General features: G+C 42.5%; 1 protein-coding gene across 3 annotated transcripts in view; it reads right to left on the reverse strand.

The window, feature by feature from the left end:
- The window catches only part of POC1A (POC1 centriolar protein A), a 104,878-nt gene that overhangs the window by 9,320 nt on the left and 79,640 nt on the right, over nucleotides 1-15,918 (reverse strand). For all 3 annotated transcript variants that reach the window (XM_090021938.1, XM_090021939.1, XM_090021941.1), the window contains exon 10: nucleotides 9,726-9,866. In XM_090021938.1, coding sequence (XP_089878064.1) covers nucleotides 9,726-9,866 — 141 coding nt within the window. The remainder of the gene's footprint in view (nucleotides 1-9,725; nucleotides 9,867-15,918) is intronic.

Below are 15,918 nucleotides of genomic sequence, written 5' to 3' on the forward strand. Positions count from 1 at the left end.
CCAAATCACATCACTTTTAGAAGCCAATCACTCACTCATGGGTCATTATCAAACACACAGCTCTCAGTCAATAAAATTCTCAACCCCGCTCAGAGAGGTGACAATCAACCTTTTTCGTGCCAGGTATATAACCTAAAATAACTGGGCATGCTCAAAAATAAAAACTAGGTCACCACATCACTGAGAGTCACAACTTTAAACTGTCCAGAACCTTCTGACCTTTTCATATACTGAGCACATACAACTGTAAGGACACTTTTTAAGTTACGGAAAACTTCGTAGCTTATGCAGAACCACAAGGCAGGCTGGGGAACACTGTGGCTTTCAGCCTAACATAGCAATGGTATGTATTAACAATAAGAGGAATAGGGTAAATGCAGGTGCTTGAGATGAGGACAAAATATAAAAACCTTGTAATATTAGCACAAATCTAAGAATGTTTCATTATAACATCTAAGAATCTAAGAATGTTTCATTATACCCGAAATGTACATTCATTATTCTTCTAATCTTTTAGGGAAAAATAAATGTAAATGGTGCTTGAGAAGAACATATCCAAGATAGCATGAATTAAAAGCAAACATCAATGCCTATTCTGCTTTAATTGCATAGATAACCTAACTTAAAATGGTTTCACATGATAGCTAATCCAAAAGAAGCATTATTTTTGCCCCATTAACATGATTAATATTAGAACAGCTTCTTTGTATGTACACATTCAGATACCGTTTTTAATTACAAATTGCTGCCTAAAAATGTCTGCTTAAACACTCATGTAACCCTGCTTCCAGAGTTATTTAAGGCGAGGAAGCCAAGATGCTGAACTGCAAAAAAGAGCATAAGTACCCTGAAGAACAATCTCCCCCATTTATCCTAAATGCTAGGTTTCCTTCATCTTATGTGAATGATTCATTTTGTTAAAAAGAGGCATTGTCAGCTTGGGTAGCTTTAAGGAATTTGAGCACCATTAAGTCTCTGGCAGTTGTATATTAATAGCATGATTAATATGTTAATTACACCATAAATTACAACATGCCACATGTTCAGTGAATTCATGGCATCGTAAAATAATAAATCAGACACAAAGATGTTCCACATACAATGTAAAACAACTTTTGCGGCATTTTTGTATGGTGCCTTAAATTAAATATGTGGAATGTTCAGCCCAGTCTGATGCTGACAATCAGCTGATTGTTAACAGGGCTTCCCTATCCTAATACCAAAAATCAGCTGCTTGTTGGCATGGGGCTAGAACAGTTTGCAGCCTTGCTCTGTAGCCTGTATGTGGGATGCAAGACAAGACATTTAAAAATGCACCAAGCAGGAGACACTGGGCTCCCCTGCCACTGATATATTTGCTGCCTTGCCTTGCCCTGCCATTGGGACTGGGTAAGGGGTACTCCTCAGGCCCCAATTCTTGGTATGGAGCAGGAGACAGTCCTCAGTCCTGAGCCCAAACCCAGGGTTGCCCCATAAGAGATCCCAGCATGGGACTGGGCAGAGGGTAGCCCCAATACCAAAAATTATGTTTAAAATCCCAGGACAGGAGAACATAAGATTGGGTACAATAATACTGATTTATAATGGATATAATGTTGATTTATAAAGGAACAGTAAAAACCAAAAGTAAATCATAACACAATGCTATCAGACATGCAATGAAATATCGTAGTCCCCTCAAATTGACCTGTATTAGTCATTGCTAAGCACAGCACTTAGTGCCCCCCTAGTCTCTTTTTACAAAACTTCAATTAATAGAAGTGTTTAACTGAAAAAAGTCCACTTAAGTGTGTCATGTTGGCAGGCCCTCATACCCCTACAACTTTATCACTTCTGGTTTCAATTTCTATCAGTCAGGAAAAGGCCTCTTAGAATAAAAACAAGCTTGCTGTCTCACATTTCAAGAAGGATGTGGAGAAGTTAGAGACGGCCCAGAGATAAGAGACAAAATTGATAAAGGCACAAAAAAGGTTGGATAAGAATGGGTAAGGGACAATTTAGAAGTAGCATTCTTGCATTCAAGTAGCAGGCTGGACTAGATGAGGCTTGAGGACCCTTTTAACCCTACTGTGATAAGGTCATAGCATTCCACTTCATATACAGATCTCCAGCCAATAGACAGAAGGTACTGACAACTGGTGAGGAGACAACACAGCTTCAAGTCAGCAGAAGACAAAAAGTGCTATTCATTTGCAAGTGGCAAGTTTTTTGTGATATCTTTTATATCTGTATAGTTAGGAGAGATGTTAGACAAATTTCTGGGCACAAAGTACCCTTCCTCAAATCTGGGAAAGAAGCTTTCTTGGTTTTTTTCCCAGTTGCTACACACTTGCATTAAAAGCAGTGTTAGGAAAGGCAGATCTGGGCTGACTGAAAATCAGCTGAAATATAGCAAAGTGCTAACAATATTAAAAATAAAAAATCCTGGGCAATGTGGAATGAATGTATACATACATATAGTTCCAGAAATGTCAGAGTGGAAGTCCTTCTTGTTTCCTTAAGTAAACTAAAACCTCAATTTTCACTGCATGATTCCACTTACGAAAGTAAAGATTTTTCTAAGTGGCAATATTCATGGCTCTTAATTGAGATATTCATAATAAAAGAGTGCTGTGAAGGATAGCCAATATATTCCTGATCTTTCTTGGGAAAAACAGCCACATCTTGTTTGCATAATTTGTTTTCTGGAGACTCTAAAATAAATACCTGAAATGTAGCATCATTTTTGTATTTTATTTCTTCTGTTCTCCGGAATTTAAGCCAAAACTTCACAATTTGCCTTGAGCAAGGAGCAGCATATAGCCGAGCTGTCACAGGAAAAGGTACAGCCTCATTTTGCTTGGGATGGCTGACACTACAGTGAGCACAGCTGATATGACTTGGTGCACCCAGGGTCCTCCCCTAGTTTTTATATACCTGCATAAAAGGGGGCGGGGAATGCTTGCTTTGCAGAGCCTGCTTTCCATTCCATGTTGCAGTCCAACATCCACATAACCAGTGCAAGAGGAAGATGCACTTAACACCTTTACTCTTGAGAGCAGATTAAACTCTAATGGAATTTTAAATTTAACCAAACTTTAAAATGATTGTGGGTGGTATCTTTTATCAGACTAACTATATGCTTAGGATAGACTTAGACAAACATTAGAGTGCAGTGCCCTCTTCTTTAGGGAACAGCAGGTGAAAAGGAGGAGTAAGCACTGATGTTCACACCCAGGGTCCTAGAGCCACACCAAAGCAGCTCCTGCAGGCAGAACCAGCATTGCCAAGCCTGTGAGTTCAGAGAGTTCACTGTGCAGCTAAAGGGGGATACAATTACAGCCCGAATGCTCTCCTTGGATCCATCCTGCCTAAATCTCTATGATTTTGTGCAATCACAGTGATAGTACTTGTGAAGTTCAAGAATTATCCCAGTTAGGAGTACACATTTCAAGTAACTATACTGGGATGGGCATTATAGTTAATGCACTATTGTTCAGGTTGTCCTAAATACACAGCAAATTGAAACAGAGTAATTTAGTACTGGTATAAAAACAGAGTCAGAAAAAATTAACAAAACTACCTACAGTTAATATCTTTTTGGACTTATCCAATTTTATCCTCAAATGTTCTAACTTATCAACTTACATAACCATCTCCCCTGGTTCACTGCACGGGTGGGCAAAAAATACAGCCTGCAGGCCAGATTTGGCCCGCAGGCAGGCACCCACCAGTTAATTGTATCCGACTCCACCGGTGGCTGCCCCTGCTGCACTCTGTATGGGGCTGAATTTCACCTGCTCCCATCTAGGGCTGTGCCTGCTGTGCTTCCAGCCTCCTCTGCTGGAGGGCATCAGCCCCGGCCAGGAGGCACAGCTTCCGGGCAGGGCTACTGCCCAGGGAACTGCTGCGCTTCCCCAGCCTCCAGTGACTCTGCCTCCTGTCCCTGCTGCAGTCCTCTGGGCAGCAGGTAAGGAGGGGAAGTAACAGTGTTGAGGAGAGTGGGGTGGGTTCTGCCTGCAGCTCGCTTCTGTCCTGCTCATGCGTGGCTGGGCAGGAGAGTGTGTGGATGGGGAGGGGACATGAAGGAGCTTGGCTGCTCACAAAGCCCCATCAGGCAGGTACAGAACAGGCAGGTGGGGCAGGAGCAGCAGCAGGGGCCAGCATCGACTTGGTGCAGCCCTGCTGGACAAGCACATAGGATGGAAGCAGCAACAGAAGCCAGCGTGGGCTTGGTTGCAGCCCATTGGGAAGGTGTGGGACAGAGACCAAGAGCGCCAGCGGTGCCAGGCTCAGCTTTCTGCCCCGCTCTCCCCTCTCGCAGGGGCTTCTCTTGCTGTCCACCTGCAGCAGCTGCTTTCCCACCCTTTTCAGCATGCTGCCAGCCAGGCAGGTAGCACTGATCTCCCTCCCCCTCCCTCTGCCTGCAGAGGGGCTGGGCTCAGCCATGTCACAAAAAGTGGGCAGGGGGGAAGCCAGGTGGGGGAAGAAAACCCCCCACACATGCACACCCAACCTATCCACACCCCATCATACCCACACAACACTCTGCTACACACCCAAACTAAACATCCCACCATACCCACACCCCCCCACACACATCCACATATACCCACACCCCATACACACATCTATACCTCCCCACACATGCACCCATACACCCTCATCTCTACCATACCCACACACACGTCCAGTGCCCAACCTTCTGTCCTTGGACTGGCCTCACGCTAACTTGCCTTGGCCCAGTACTGCTCAGATTCGGCCCCACGCCACCTTGACCTCAACCTGTGCACTCCATCTAGTATGTAGGACTGTGCTATCTAGTCATGGGGCTCTCCATGAGTTTAGAAATTTGGCAATAGGGTAGCAGCAATTAATACTGCCCTGCTCGCTCAGCCATAGCTCCATGGGGAGGCTTGCAGGCTAGATGACAAGGTCTCATGAGTAAGATTCAGTTCATGGGCTGGGGACAAACACCCTTGGCATACACTAAGCATGATCAATATGCTGTTTACTGGCCAGGCAAGTCCATGTTTACTTGAATGTAAGATCATAAGAAATGCCATATTGGGTCTGACCCAATAGTCCATCTAGCCCAGCATCCTGTCTCCAACAGTGGTAAAAGTGGATGCTATATAGGGAGAGCTTCAAACCAGATATCTGTAGAGTGATCTATCCCTTATTCCCTATGACCCATCTCCTATTCCCTGGCACTCACCATTTATTGTCTTAGAAATGCCAGAGTCTCCAACCATTCTGTTCAATAACCATTGATAGATCTAACATCCACAACTTTATGCAGTTCCTGTTTAAACCTGGCTATATTATCTTCCTCCATCACCTCCTGTGGCAGTCTTCAAGTACACCTTTTCCACCCTAGTCTTCTACTGGTTCCACTGATTCTCTAGCTGGCTTCTTGCTTTTGATGTATTTAAAAAATAGATCTTATCATTAACTTTAGCACCTTTTGCTAGACACTCCTCAAATTATTTTTGGCCTTCCTTATTTTGCTTTAACACTTGACCTTCCAGAGTTTGTGAGTTTCCCTGTTTTTCTCATTTGGGCATGTCTTCCATTTTTTTTGAAGGATGCCTTTTTTCTTCAAATGGCCTCTTTAACTTTGCTATTGAACCATGTAGGAGTTTTAATTGTTTGTCTGGTAACCCTTTTTGGTTTGTGACATATACCTTTCTTGGAACCCGTTAATTTTTAAACAGCTTCCAAGCTGACTGCAGGCTTTTTATAGTTTTGATTGCACCTTTAAACTTCTTTCTGACTTCCTCATTTTTGGGTAATTTCCCTTACTAAAGCTGCATATTAGTGTGGTGGACATTTTTGGTTTACTTCCTCCTGCTCAAATGTTGAATGTGATTATCTTATGGTCACTATTAAAGACAGGCTCACCAAGAGATACCTCTTGAATCAGGTCCTGTGTAGTATTTCAGATTAAGTCTAGATTTGCTTCTCCTTTTGTGGGTTCCAAGAAGAGATATTCTAGACAGCAGTTATTAATTATACCCAGAAATGTTATTTTTACATCTTGCCCTGATGAGGTATTTATCTAATCTGTATGTGGAAAGCTTAACTCTATCATTAGTTTTGCTCATCCCATTTTAGCAGATTCTCCAATCTCTCTGAGCATTTCATAATCACCTTCCTGATCAGGTGGTCAGCAGTATAATCCTAGTACTATTTCTTTTTATTCAAGTATGGAATTTCTACCCACAGGGATTTTATGGTAGTTTCTCTTTCAGATAAGATTTTTATGCTATTACTATTTACACCAAGGATAAGCAGCCCCTAGCGCACATACCAGAGCGTGGCATATGAACCCATTTTTTCCAGCATACCACAATTGGCCCAAGACGTGGGCAGGCCCCTGCTGCCAGCCATTGAACCTGGGCTGCTCGCAGCAGGCAGTGGGGAAGCTACAAGATGCTGCACCTCGATCCATGAAGCCTCAGCCCGACTTGTTGCTGGTGGCACGTGCACACATGCCTCAGGGTGAGCAGTAGGGAAGGGGCCAGGACTGTGCAGCCACAACAAGTATTGGGCCCATTGTGTCAATCCGCTCCTGGCACACCAACATCTTACAAGTTGAGGTTCCGTGGTTTTTTGTCACTCTGCCGAAATCGTTGCCAACCCTCGATCTACATTATCGTTAACATACAGCGCCACTCATCTACCTGTATATCCTCCTCTCTCCTTCCTATATATTTTGTAATGTTAGAACAGAATTCCATTGAATACCATCCTTTCACCAAGTCTCTTAAACGGTGATTTTAACATAATAGGCATTTAACACCAGACATTCTAGCTCATCCATCTTATTTTTTTAGGTTTCTGGCATTTGAGGCACTTATAAATTTTGTTCTTGCTTAGCTTCTCATTACTGCTCATACTATTTGTTTGGCACTCTTGATGTTCTAACTTATCCTTACTATTATCTACAGTTATATTTCTGAAGCATGAATCTGAGAAAAAAAGGGGGTGGGGAGAATGAAGAGAGGAGGAAGAGGAGTCTCCTATGTTCTAGCATGAATACCTGAGTGGTTACTATATTTAACAGCCATTAAATAAAATGGATGGAGAGCAGCGCAGTGGGGATGTTTCTGCCCTACTGAGGGCAAGCCAGGGCCTTCTTTCTCAAACAGCCCTCATCTCGGTAGACCACACACTCTACCTTGTTTTCTTCCTTTTGACCCCACAGACTTTCCTCTTGTGGCTGTCCATGGGGTCAACTTTGAAAGTGTTAGAGAACACCCATCTAACACACATTAGTTAAGGCTGGCTACGTTTTCAGGACCCAAATGCACTCGCACATCCAAAATGGTCATGTGTGCATAGCTTACTGAGTGTGCTCAGCTTAGACACCACTATGTAGGAGAAACAGAGTCATTACCTGCACATATCTAAAAATCACTTATGCAGCAAGAAAGGTGCCATTTGGATGCACAAAGGGAAAACAGAATTTCACCCAGTATATGCTACAATATTTTTCTCACATTAGCAGCTGTACAGCTCATATAGCATGATTACAGACCAACTACTAGATGTACTAGTAGGAGTACTGCTTGACTCCATATGGTCCAGGAAACGTACAAAAGACAAAGACCCTAAAGCTTGTCCAACATTCTCCGAACTATATAGCTGGTTCAATAAAAGATACCATAAACAAAAACTCTGCAAATAATCAGAACTCAGATATGAATTAGGTTTGAAATGCAATCCTTACTGGTGAAGTATATAGTAGTATTAAAATCCACATAAGCCCAAGCATTTTATTCATGTCTGATATTATAAAGCAGATATTTGATAATATCTAAGAACTATTTAAATGTGCTTTCTTTTCACATGATGTATTAACACATGTACACAACTATTTTATAGCCCTCCCTCATAAAAACATAAAAGGATGCTCCAGTGCACATCAAGTTGAATAACTGAAAAAGTCAGAAAGCTGCAAATTAATTAGTCTCACCTAGTATTTCCCACTTATAAAGATGAATTGGTCTATTGTGTTACCGCACCAACATTCACCAGCCATAATACATGCCTTTTTCCTCCCACTTCTATACAATGCATAAGTTTAACAGTAACCATGGGAAATGTTTGAACACTATTTTCAAAATGAAAAAATTAAATGATGTTATGTTGAAAAAATATAGATGTTTAGTTGCTGGTTCTGTTTAACTATGCTGTGTTGTGTGCCTGTTACTGGTTGGAATCATTTAAGTGGAAAGTTTAAATTTATTTTGGGAAGTGTTTGTAATGTTTAGACTGGTGATATTTAAACAAGTTAACAAGGAAAATGGCATGTTAAGACTACGTTAAATAGTTGTGGCTGGAGTTAAAGTAGTATACTGAGTAGTGGAAGCAAGAGTTGTACCTTCTGCTTCTGGGTAAAGTGATGTGGTTCAGAAAAAAAAAATACTTAAAAAAAGATAGCGCAAGGGTAGGGAATACATATGCATGGAAGGAGTATGTTTTAAAGTAGCAGTGCTCGGTTTTGGTCCCACAGGCCAGATAAATGGCACAGAGCCAGTGCACAAGCCAGATCAGGGCCAAACCGCCCCCACGTGATAGGATAAAGACGCAGGAACCTGCACTGCCTCCACCTGGTTGGGATCGGGCTCCAGAGGCCCTGCACTGCCCCCACACACAGGGTCAGGCCCTGAACTTCTCTACACACTTGGTCTAGCACTCAGGGCCATAGTCCACAGGGCTCCCTGCAGGCTCCATGGGGAGCTTTGCAGCCTGGATAACATGGTGCCAGGGGCCAGATTTGGCCTGTGGCCTGGAGATTAAGCACCCCTGTCTTAGAGACATAGGGAATGCCAGGGAACAAAAATAAGCAGCAGAAACTGGGAGATTTGAACAGGGACTGTTTACTCTGAAGACTGGAGCACTTATTCATTTACTTTAAATCAGGGGTCAGCAACATATGGCCCATGGGCTGGATCCAGCCTGTGCAGCTGTAGGTCTTCACCTGTGCCCTTCTCCCTGCAGTGTGGATGCAGCTTCCAGCCAGTGAGGAGCTGGGTTGGGGCCAAGCTGCTTCTAGCTAGGTTTACTGTACTGGTGGGAGATGGGGACAGGGAGAAGTGAAGGTACTGCAGAACCAACTGGAAGCTGCCCAGTCCCAGCATAGCTCCCCATCAACAGGAAGCTATGCCTGTGCTACAGATGGGAAGCATGGTGCTGGGAGAAACTGCGGCAGTGGAGGCAGAACTCCTAATTCCCTGGGCCTGGCACAAGGGGAAGGCAACATCTTTCCCCACCATCCCACCCACTGTTGACACACCATGAAAGCCATCCAGCTGACATCATATCAAAGCTGGGTTGTTCTGGCCTGTGGCTTACAAAGGTTGCCAACCACTGCTTTAAATGACTTAGCTTTAGCACCGGCAGCAGTCTTACCAGTGCAGCATGCAGTAGCACATCTACATGTAGTGGTTTGCCTTGCTTCTTGGGTGCTGTTGTGACTAGATGACTTCAGATACCCAACCTAGCTCACATATCCCTATAATATATTGCAGATTGCTGTGCAGACATACTCTGCACATGGAATAAAAAAAATAAAAGCAAAATGAGACTGGACTTCAGATGGCCAATGGAACTACTGATTTAGAGGATCGTTCAGATTTTATTATTTTATTTTATGGAGCCATTTCAAAACAACTGCAACTTATCTGATGACAAGAAATAGCCCATTATCATTATGAGCCTATAAAAAGATTTCATACCTGGGTAAGAACATCTAACTGTCCCACAATGTGCTCAAGGGTATTTGCAAGACCATTCCCTTCCTCTTGCCACTGCTGGTTCTTGGCAGATTCTTGAGTTTTAATTTTCTTTGGAGGATCATCACAAACCATTTCTGATTTCTGTGAAAACAAAGCAGCAAGTTTTATAAACTGCAATGCAAACAGAAAAAGTATTTAGCTTTTCAGATTGTATGCAGTATAACCCAAGTGGTACAGAAGAAAGAAGCTGACAGAGTTGTAGCAAAAACAAAGATGTAGCAATCAGCAATGCTGACATTATTTTACCTTCCTTTGGGAAAGTGGTATCTTCACTTGTTACAGTTTGTCCCTAAGCTAGCGGGGAATAACACCAGAATTTTGCAATACGTTTCTGAGGTGCAAATTAAGGTTTGCTGATAGCTTTGGCACATTTGGACAAAAAGTGGTACAGAAGACAAAAGTGAATGTGGAAACAGAAAAATCAAATTTTGGTTACCCCCAGGTTAAAACTGTTTTTATACAAAGACTGACAAGTTATTTTGAAAAGGATCTGCTACAATTTTAGTCCAAAACCATTTTAAAAAACACAGAAACCTATACCAATAATGCAGAGGTCAACTAACTTTTTCCCTTCATATACATTAGCTGCAATAACTGTAACATGGTCAAGTTAACTTAACCAAAAGCAGATGGAAAAAAAAACAAGTGTTACTATGTTCTTTTGAAGTTAAATATTCTTGTTTTAGCTCAGGCATTTTAAATTGTGCTTTGATCTAGAAATGGGTTACAAAAATAAGTCCAACTGAAGTTCCTTCATGTAACTACGCAAACATGAAAATTTAGTCCTGAACTAGCTAATTAACCTCCCCCACACAGAAACCAAACAAACACAAAACCCTCTTAATTCAGGAGCACTTTTCCTTTAAAATAAAAACAAAAAAAATTCACTGCCTCTCCCTCCCTCCAGAAGATGATATTTCATCTAGGGAAAATAACCGATAAACGTATTTACCTGTTGGATATAAATGCGGTGGTCTCATCAGTGTAAACTGAATAAAGTTGTGGGTTTTTTTTTAAAATGTAAAGGCTAACTAAATGCGTTAGCATAATTCCTACACTATATAAACTTATAGAATTGTACATGATTTGAACTTAAATCTCATACAGACAGACCTCCACAGGATCCAAATATCCATTGTCTGATATTTCCTACAAACATTTACCTATTCAGAGCACTATTTTGATACTAAGGGTACCTATATATGTGCTCAGGGTGGGGCGTTTTAAATACAGCAGCTCCTGGAGAGCTACTCCAGTTAAAACATTACAGTGTCACATGCATTAAGCTCCTGGGCATTTAAAAATGGTTGTGGGATGCTTTAATTAAGGCTCATTCAATGAGCTTTAGTTAAAGTGCCCCAGTGACTATTTTGAAACCCATGGGGGCTCATACATGTGATGCTGCGGTGATGCTAGAGTGTTCTAATCAGCATGTGGAGCAGCCTTGATTAATTAGAACATGTTAGAGTGCAGATATAGACATCCTAATATAAGCAACTGACGGTCAACAGAGAACTAGACCCACCAATTTTGGAGTGTTTAAAAATAAATCCAAATTCTGTTGCTGTCATATTTATAGTTAGAATGTGTCCAAATTCCTAAGCACAATACTATTTTTTCCAAAGAGGGTTTATTGTTATATCTCTGGCTGATGTGAGTCACATACAGACATTAAACAACAATGTTGTGTAAGTAAATCAAGTCTTACTACATGCTGTAATTTTTAAAAAGAACTCTTCTCGGGATGATCTATACTAATCTTATAAACCATAACTGTAGAAATTAGAAATTAACTAACTGTGAGAGCTCTTTACGAATGTGGCAAGTGTTCTTATTAATGATAGCCCATTACAAAATAAATCCCCTGATCACACATTGTGATTGCTGTGTTTGTGTAGTGCTTAATTCAAGTCACTGGGGCTCTCCTGGGTATCAGTCCAAAGGTTCTGGAAGTGTGATATAAAGAGGCCTGAAATGACAGTCAGATCTCAGGTATTTAGAAATTTATTTACACTTACTACAGGGAGATGTCATGGATTTCAGTGGGAGACGACTCAACAAAGACCAGCTATGTTGGCAACTCTAGGGTGAAACCTAAGGCCAACATAGCAGCTCCAACACCACCAATATAACCCAACCCAGTCTATCTCCACAACCTCACACAAGATCTTGCCTTGTCCTCACAGTCAACTATCCTCCCCCACATTCTTGCCAACTGCACTTCTATTCCTGCTGAGCCTGCTCCTGCCATAACCATTAAATGTGAGAGTACTGGTGTTTCCCACCCCACCCACACATACAGACCCACCCTCCCCCAGCATCATAAAGCTGCCTCTGAGGTTTGGGGTCCCAACACTGTAATCATTTATTGAGAACATGGATGATATCATATATATCCTCTCCTTTTTTTCCCCCTCACCCCCTTCCTCTCCTCCAGGAAAGACGTGGTTTCAGGGTACATGAAGCTGAAGAGAGGGAATATTTGCTTTGAATATTCCCTTTGTAATAAAAGGTTGAGATTCCCTTTGTAAACCACCAGTGAGGAAGTAGGGTGCTGACTAGGTAGAGAGGCTTACCCAAGAGAGGAGACTCCCTGTCCTCAGAATTTGTGAGGGGTGCTCATATGAAATGTTATGCTAGTTGTGTGCTAAATTTTAGCACATATGCATGGGACTGTTGCCAGGTAGATTAACAATCTCCTGAATGACAATAGAGTAATGTGTGCTGAAAGGGGGGGATGATTAAACTGAACTTTTGGGGAAATGATAGGGATCTCTTTGGAAACTTCAGTTGCCCATTCCTGACTGTTTGTGGACTTAAGTGACAGTTATCAGATCATTCATTAATCAGCAGTTTAGCACTTTATTGTTCTTGCTCTTTAAGGGATTAACACTGATAAATTCCCTTCCATGTCTTTCAGGAAGCAAGAACTCCACAGCACTTCCTCCAAATCCATACCCTGCCCTTCTTCAGCTACTGTGGAGAAAAGGCCACAGTGGATGGAAACACCGCTATGGGCACAACCCAATCCTTCTCCCACTTCTGCCAACTAGTCAGGTCAGGAGTGGCTAGCATCACCATGCCTTTCCAGGGTCTTGCATAACCACTCATGTGAGAAGTGAAAAAAAAAAATGATATGGTAAACCTAGATATAAAACCTCAATTTGCATTTTTCACAACACAAACAATACTACGTCCCAGACTCCTTGCACAGGTCTCATGGCAGACACAACAGTCTTTCCCTAAGGCCCACCAAGGCAGGCTTGGCTTAAGCCATAAGGCAGGCCAGGACAAGTTAAAAGCTTGAAGGTCCTACATTAGGTAAAGGGCAGCAGAGTGCATTAGAATACTTGGGATCTACTCAAGAACACAGTGAGATGGATAGGATCAGTACAAACTGTGGTAGTTTGTAAGAGCACAGTGGATGGTATGACCAAACCTAAAACAATATATGCTCTGTAAACTGTGAAGGTGAATGGTACCAAACATGATTGGACATGAAGAAAGTGTATAAAATGATACAACCAAAATTGACTATAATAGATATAAAGGCTAATTATAAAGATCATTAAATCAGCAAGCAATAATATGCAATGATGCATGCTTAACATAAGCACCTCTAATGTATAAAACAGAGTAGAACAGAAATGCACTTTGGATTTGTGTTTAACTGTGCACTACCTCAGATGTCAGCCAGTTCTGATCATCTGGCTGATAGTATAAATAAAGGCTACATACACTGAGTTTGTATTTGCTGAACAGCTGCTACAGGCTTATTTGAACCATACTGCAGTAGAACCTAACAAGGTCCTTGCAGTAAAGTCCTTGACACTATCTCCTCTAGCAAAAGAAGAGCATTTATAGTTTCCCTAAACAGCTCAAGTTATCAGCACTCCATGACATGGAACAGTAGATGTCAGTGTAAAAGACGTCCTAGAAAAATTGGGATTTCTCTCCAGTGGCTTCCGCTGTGGATCCTGATCAGGGGACAAACTACTTACTGCCCTCTTCCCATCCTCCACCATCTGAAAAGACAACTGTGACCAGATAGGGGAAAAACCATTGAGGATCTCATAGAGAGAACCTTTCAATAAATCCCAAAGCTATCATGTCCTCAAAGTTCAACCTCAGACTGGATTCAGCACTGCAAATTCCACTAATTCACCCTAATTCCATTTGATGTTCCCCAAGATATCATTCTGTGAACTCCTCCTAGCCATGAAATAGGTCCCAGTCAGCAGGCACATTGCCAACCTCAGCCCAGGAATGTCTTTCCATTGTTGTTTCATACCCCTTCTTTGGGCATCAAAGGTCTTGACATTGACCATTCTCCCTGTTGCTGGCTTTCTGGCCCTAATGCTTCCAACACATGAGTTTGGTGACACTCACTCCATCATCATCATCATCATCACCCGACCTCCCACTTCAGCCATAGCCACTATCTCTGAATCCAGTTCCAGGGCTCTGCTTTCACAGCTGAGTTGGGGTCTGAAGAAGCCCTCTTCCACCTTGAAGGTACTGGGCCTCTTTTCATCCAGTGAGGGAGTGGTGGCCTGGGACACAAGTTCCTTCAACCCATCAAATCAATGTGGAGGCATGCTACCATACTATTCCATGCCAAAGGACACCCTTCCCTCCTCACCAGGCAGCAGAATGGGCCTAGCTACTGACAAGCCAATTTTCCCATCTGCCATCTCTTCCCTTCCTAACCCCTGTTGACAGTGTCCCAATGGTGTACTTGACTTTCATGAGGCAGCTGCTTGGCCAGTGGTTAATCCAAATGCCGCAGGAAAGCTTCATGAGAAAGAAGAGGTGAAGGTATGTTGAGTCCCTATGCAGGTATGCAGTACAGAACCTCCAGTTCAAAGCTGGTTGCCTGCAGGCAGGTTTGCCAACCCAAGACCATTTTTTTTTTTACTCAAAACGACAAGCATTTTACTGACAAGCAAACTTTCTTTTTACTAATAAATGTTTTACATAATGTAATTGTAACCTTTCTGCCAGGACCTGGACAAGGGCAGGTTCAAATTCAGGGTTTAATGCCAACCATAGTTAAAAAATTTGGTTGTTGGTAAAAAAAAAAGGCAAATTATTTGAAAAAGTGTATTGGGTTGGCAACTTTGGTTGCCTGCAGTAATGGTTTTACACTGTGCTTCCCCCATCCCAGGGATTTCCTAGTTATGCACTCATTCTTATATCCCCACCTCCACTCTACAATGTGCTGCCCCCCCAGCCCATCCCCCACCTTTATACTTGCTGGCTGTTCTTCCCACCTCCATCCAAGCATAGGTCCCCAAGGACGGACCACTGGCTACCTATCTGCAGCAGTGTTACAGGTTCTGCAGCAGCAGTAGCACATGACTCGGGGTGGGGGGGGATATCTACTAGTGGCACATCTCATCCAACAGGTCTGCTACCACTCCTTATCATCCCATGCCCTCAGGGCTTTATGATCCTATTAGTTTTTGATGCCCCAAAGTGCCATTACATGATTTGCAGGTAGTCCTACTGATGGGACATGGGGGCACTGGTGATGCTGAGCAGACAGCACATCGTGAGCAGGTGTCTCAGGACCTTGGTCATTGTGCCATGTGCTGCCATGCTGGTGCTCACCAACTGTAAGATGAGCTGGAAAAGGATGCAAAGGACGCCCAGGTAGGCCATAACTCTACACTGTTCAGCCAGGCACTAACTTGCAAAGGGATGGTAGGTGTCCATTCCCTAAGTTGACAGTGTTGCTTACATAACTAAGAAATGTTCTTGAGGTGTAGATGATCAAGCCTCCATCTGGAATGAGTACCCAGCACAAGTTGGGGAAAAGAGGGCAACTGTCTCTCTGCTTTGCTGCAGAGCTCCATCACGGCACAGATTCAGGACCATTCTGAAGTGCTTCAGATGGGAGATGATTTCAGTCTGAGAAACACCAGTGGGACAAGATCAAATGGCTACAAATGAGTTATGGATTTTTTACTTTGGAAACAAGGTTTCAAGGACTGAATTGCTGAAATAGTTTTCTGAGCCACATATAGAGCAGACAAAGAACCTGAATCGCTTAAGGTAAAATTGGGTAAGTTTATCAAAGGGTACTTCCAAGGATATTTGGTCATATTACTATGGAATATTATAAAAGTAT

This window comes from Crocodylus siamensis, chromosome 11 (assembly GCF_052110815.1).
Source record: "Crocodylus siamensis isolate JL-2025a chromosome 11, ASM5211081v1, whole genome shotgun sequence".
Classification (NCBI taxonomy): Eukaryota; Metazoa; Chordata; order Crocodylia; family Crocodylidae; genus Crocodylus; species Crocodylus siamensis.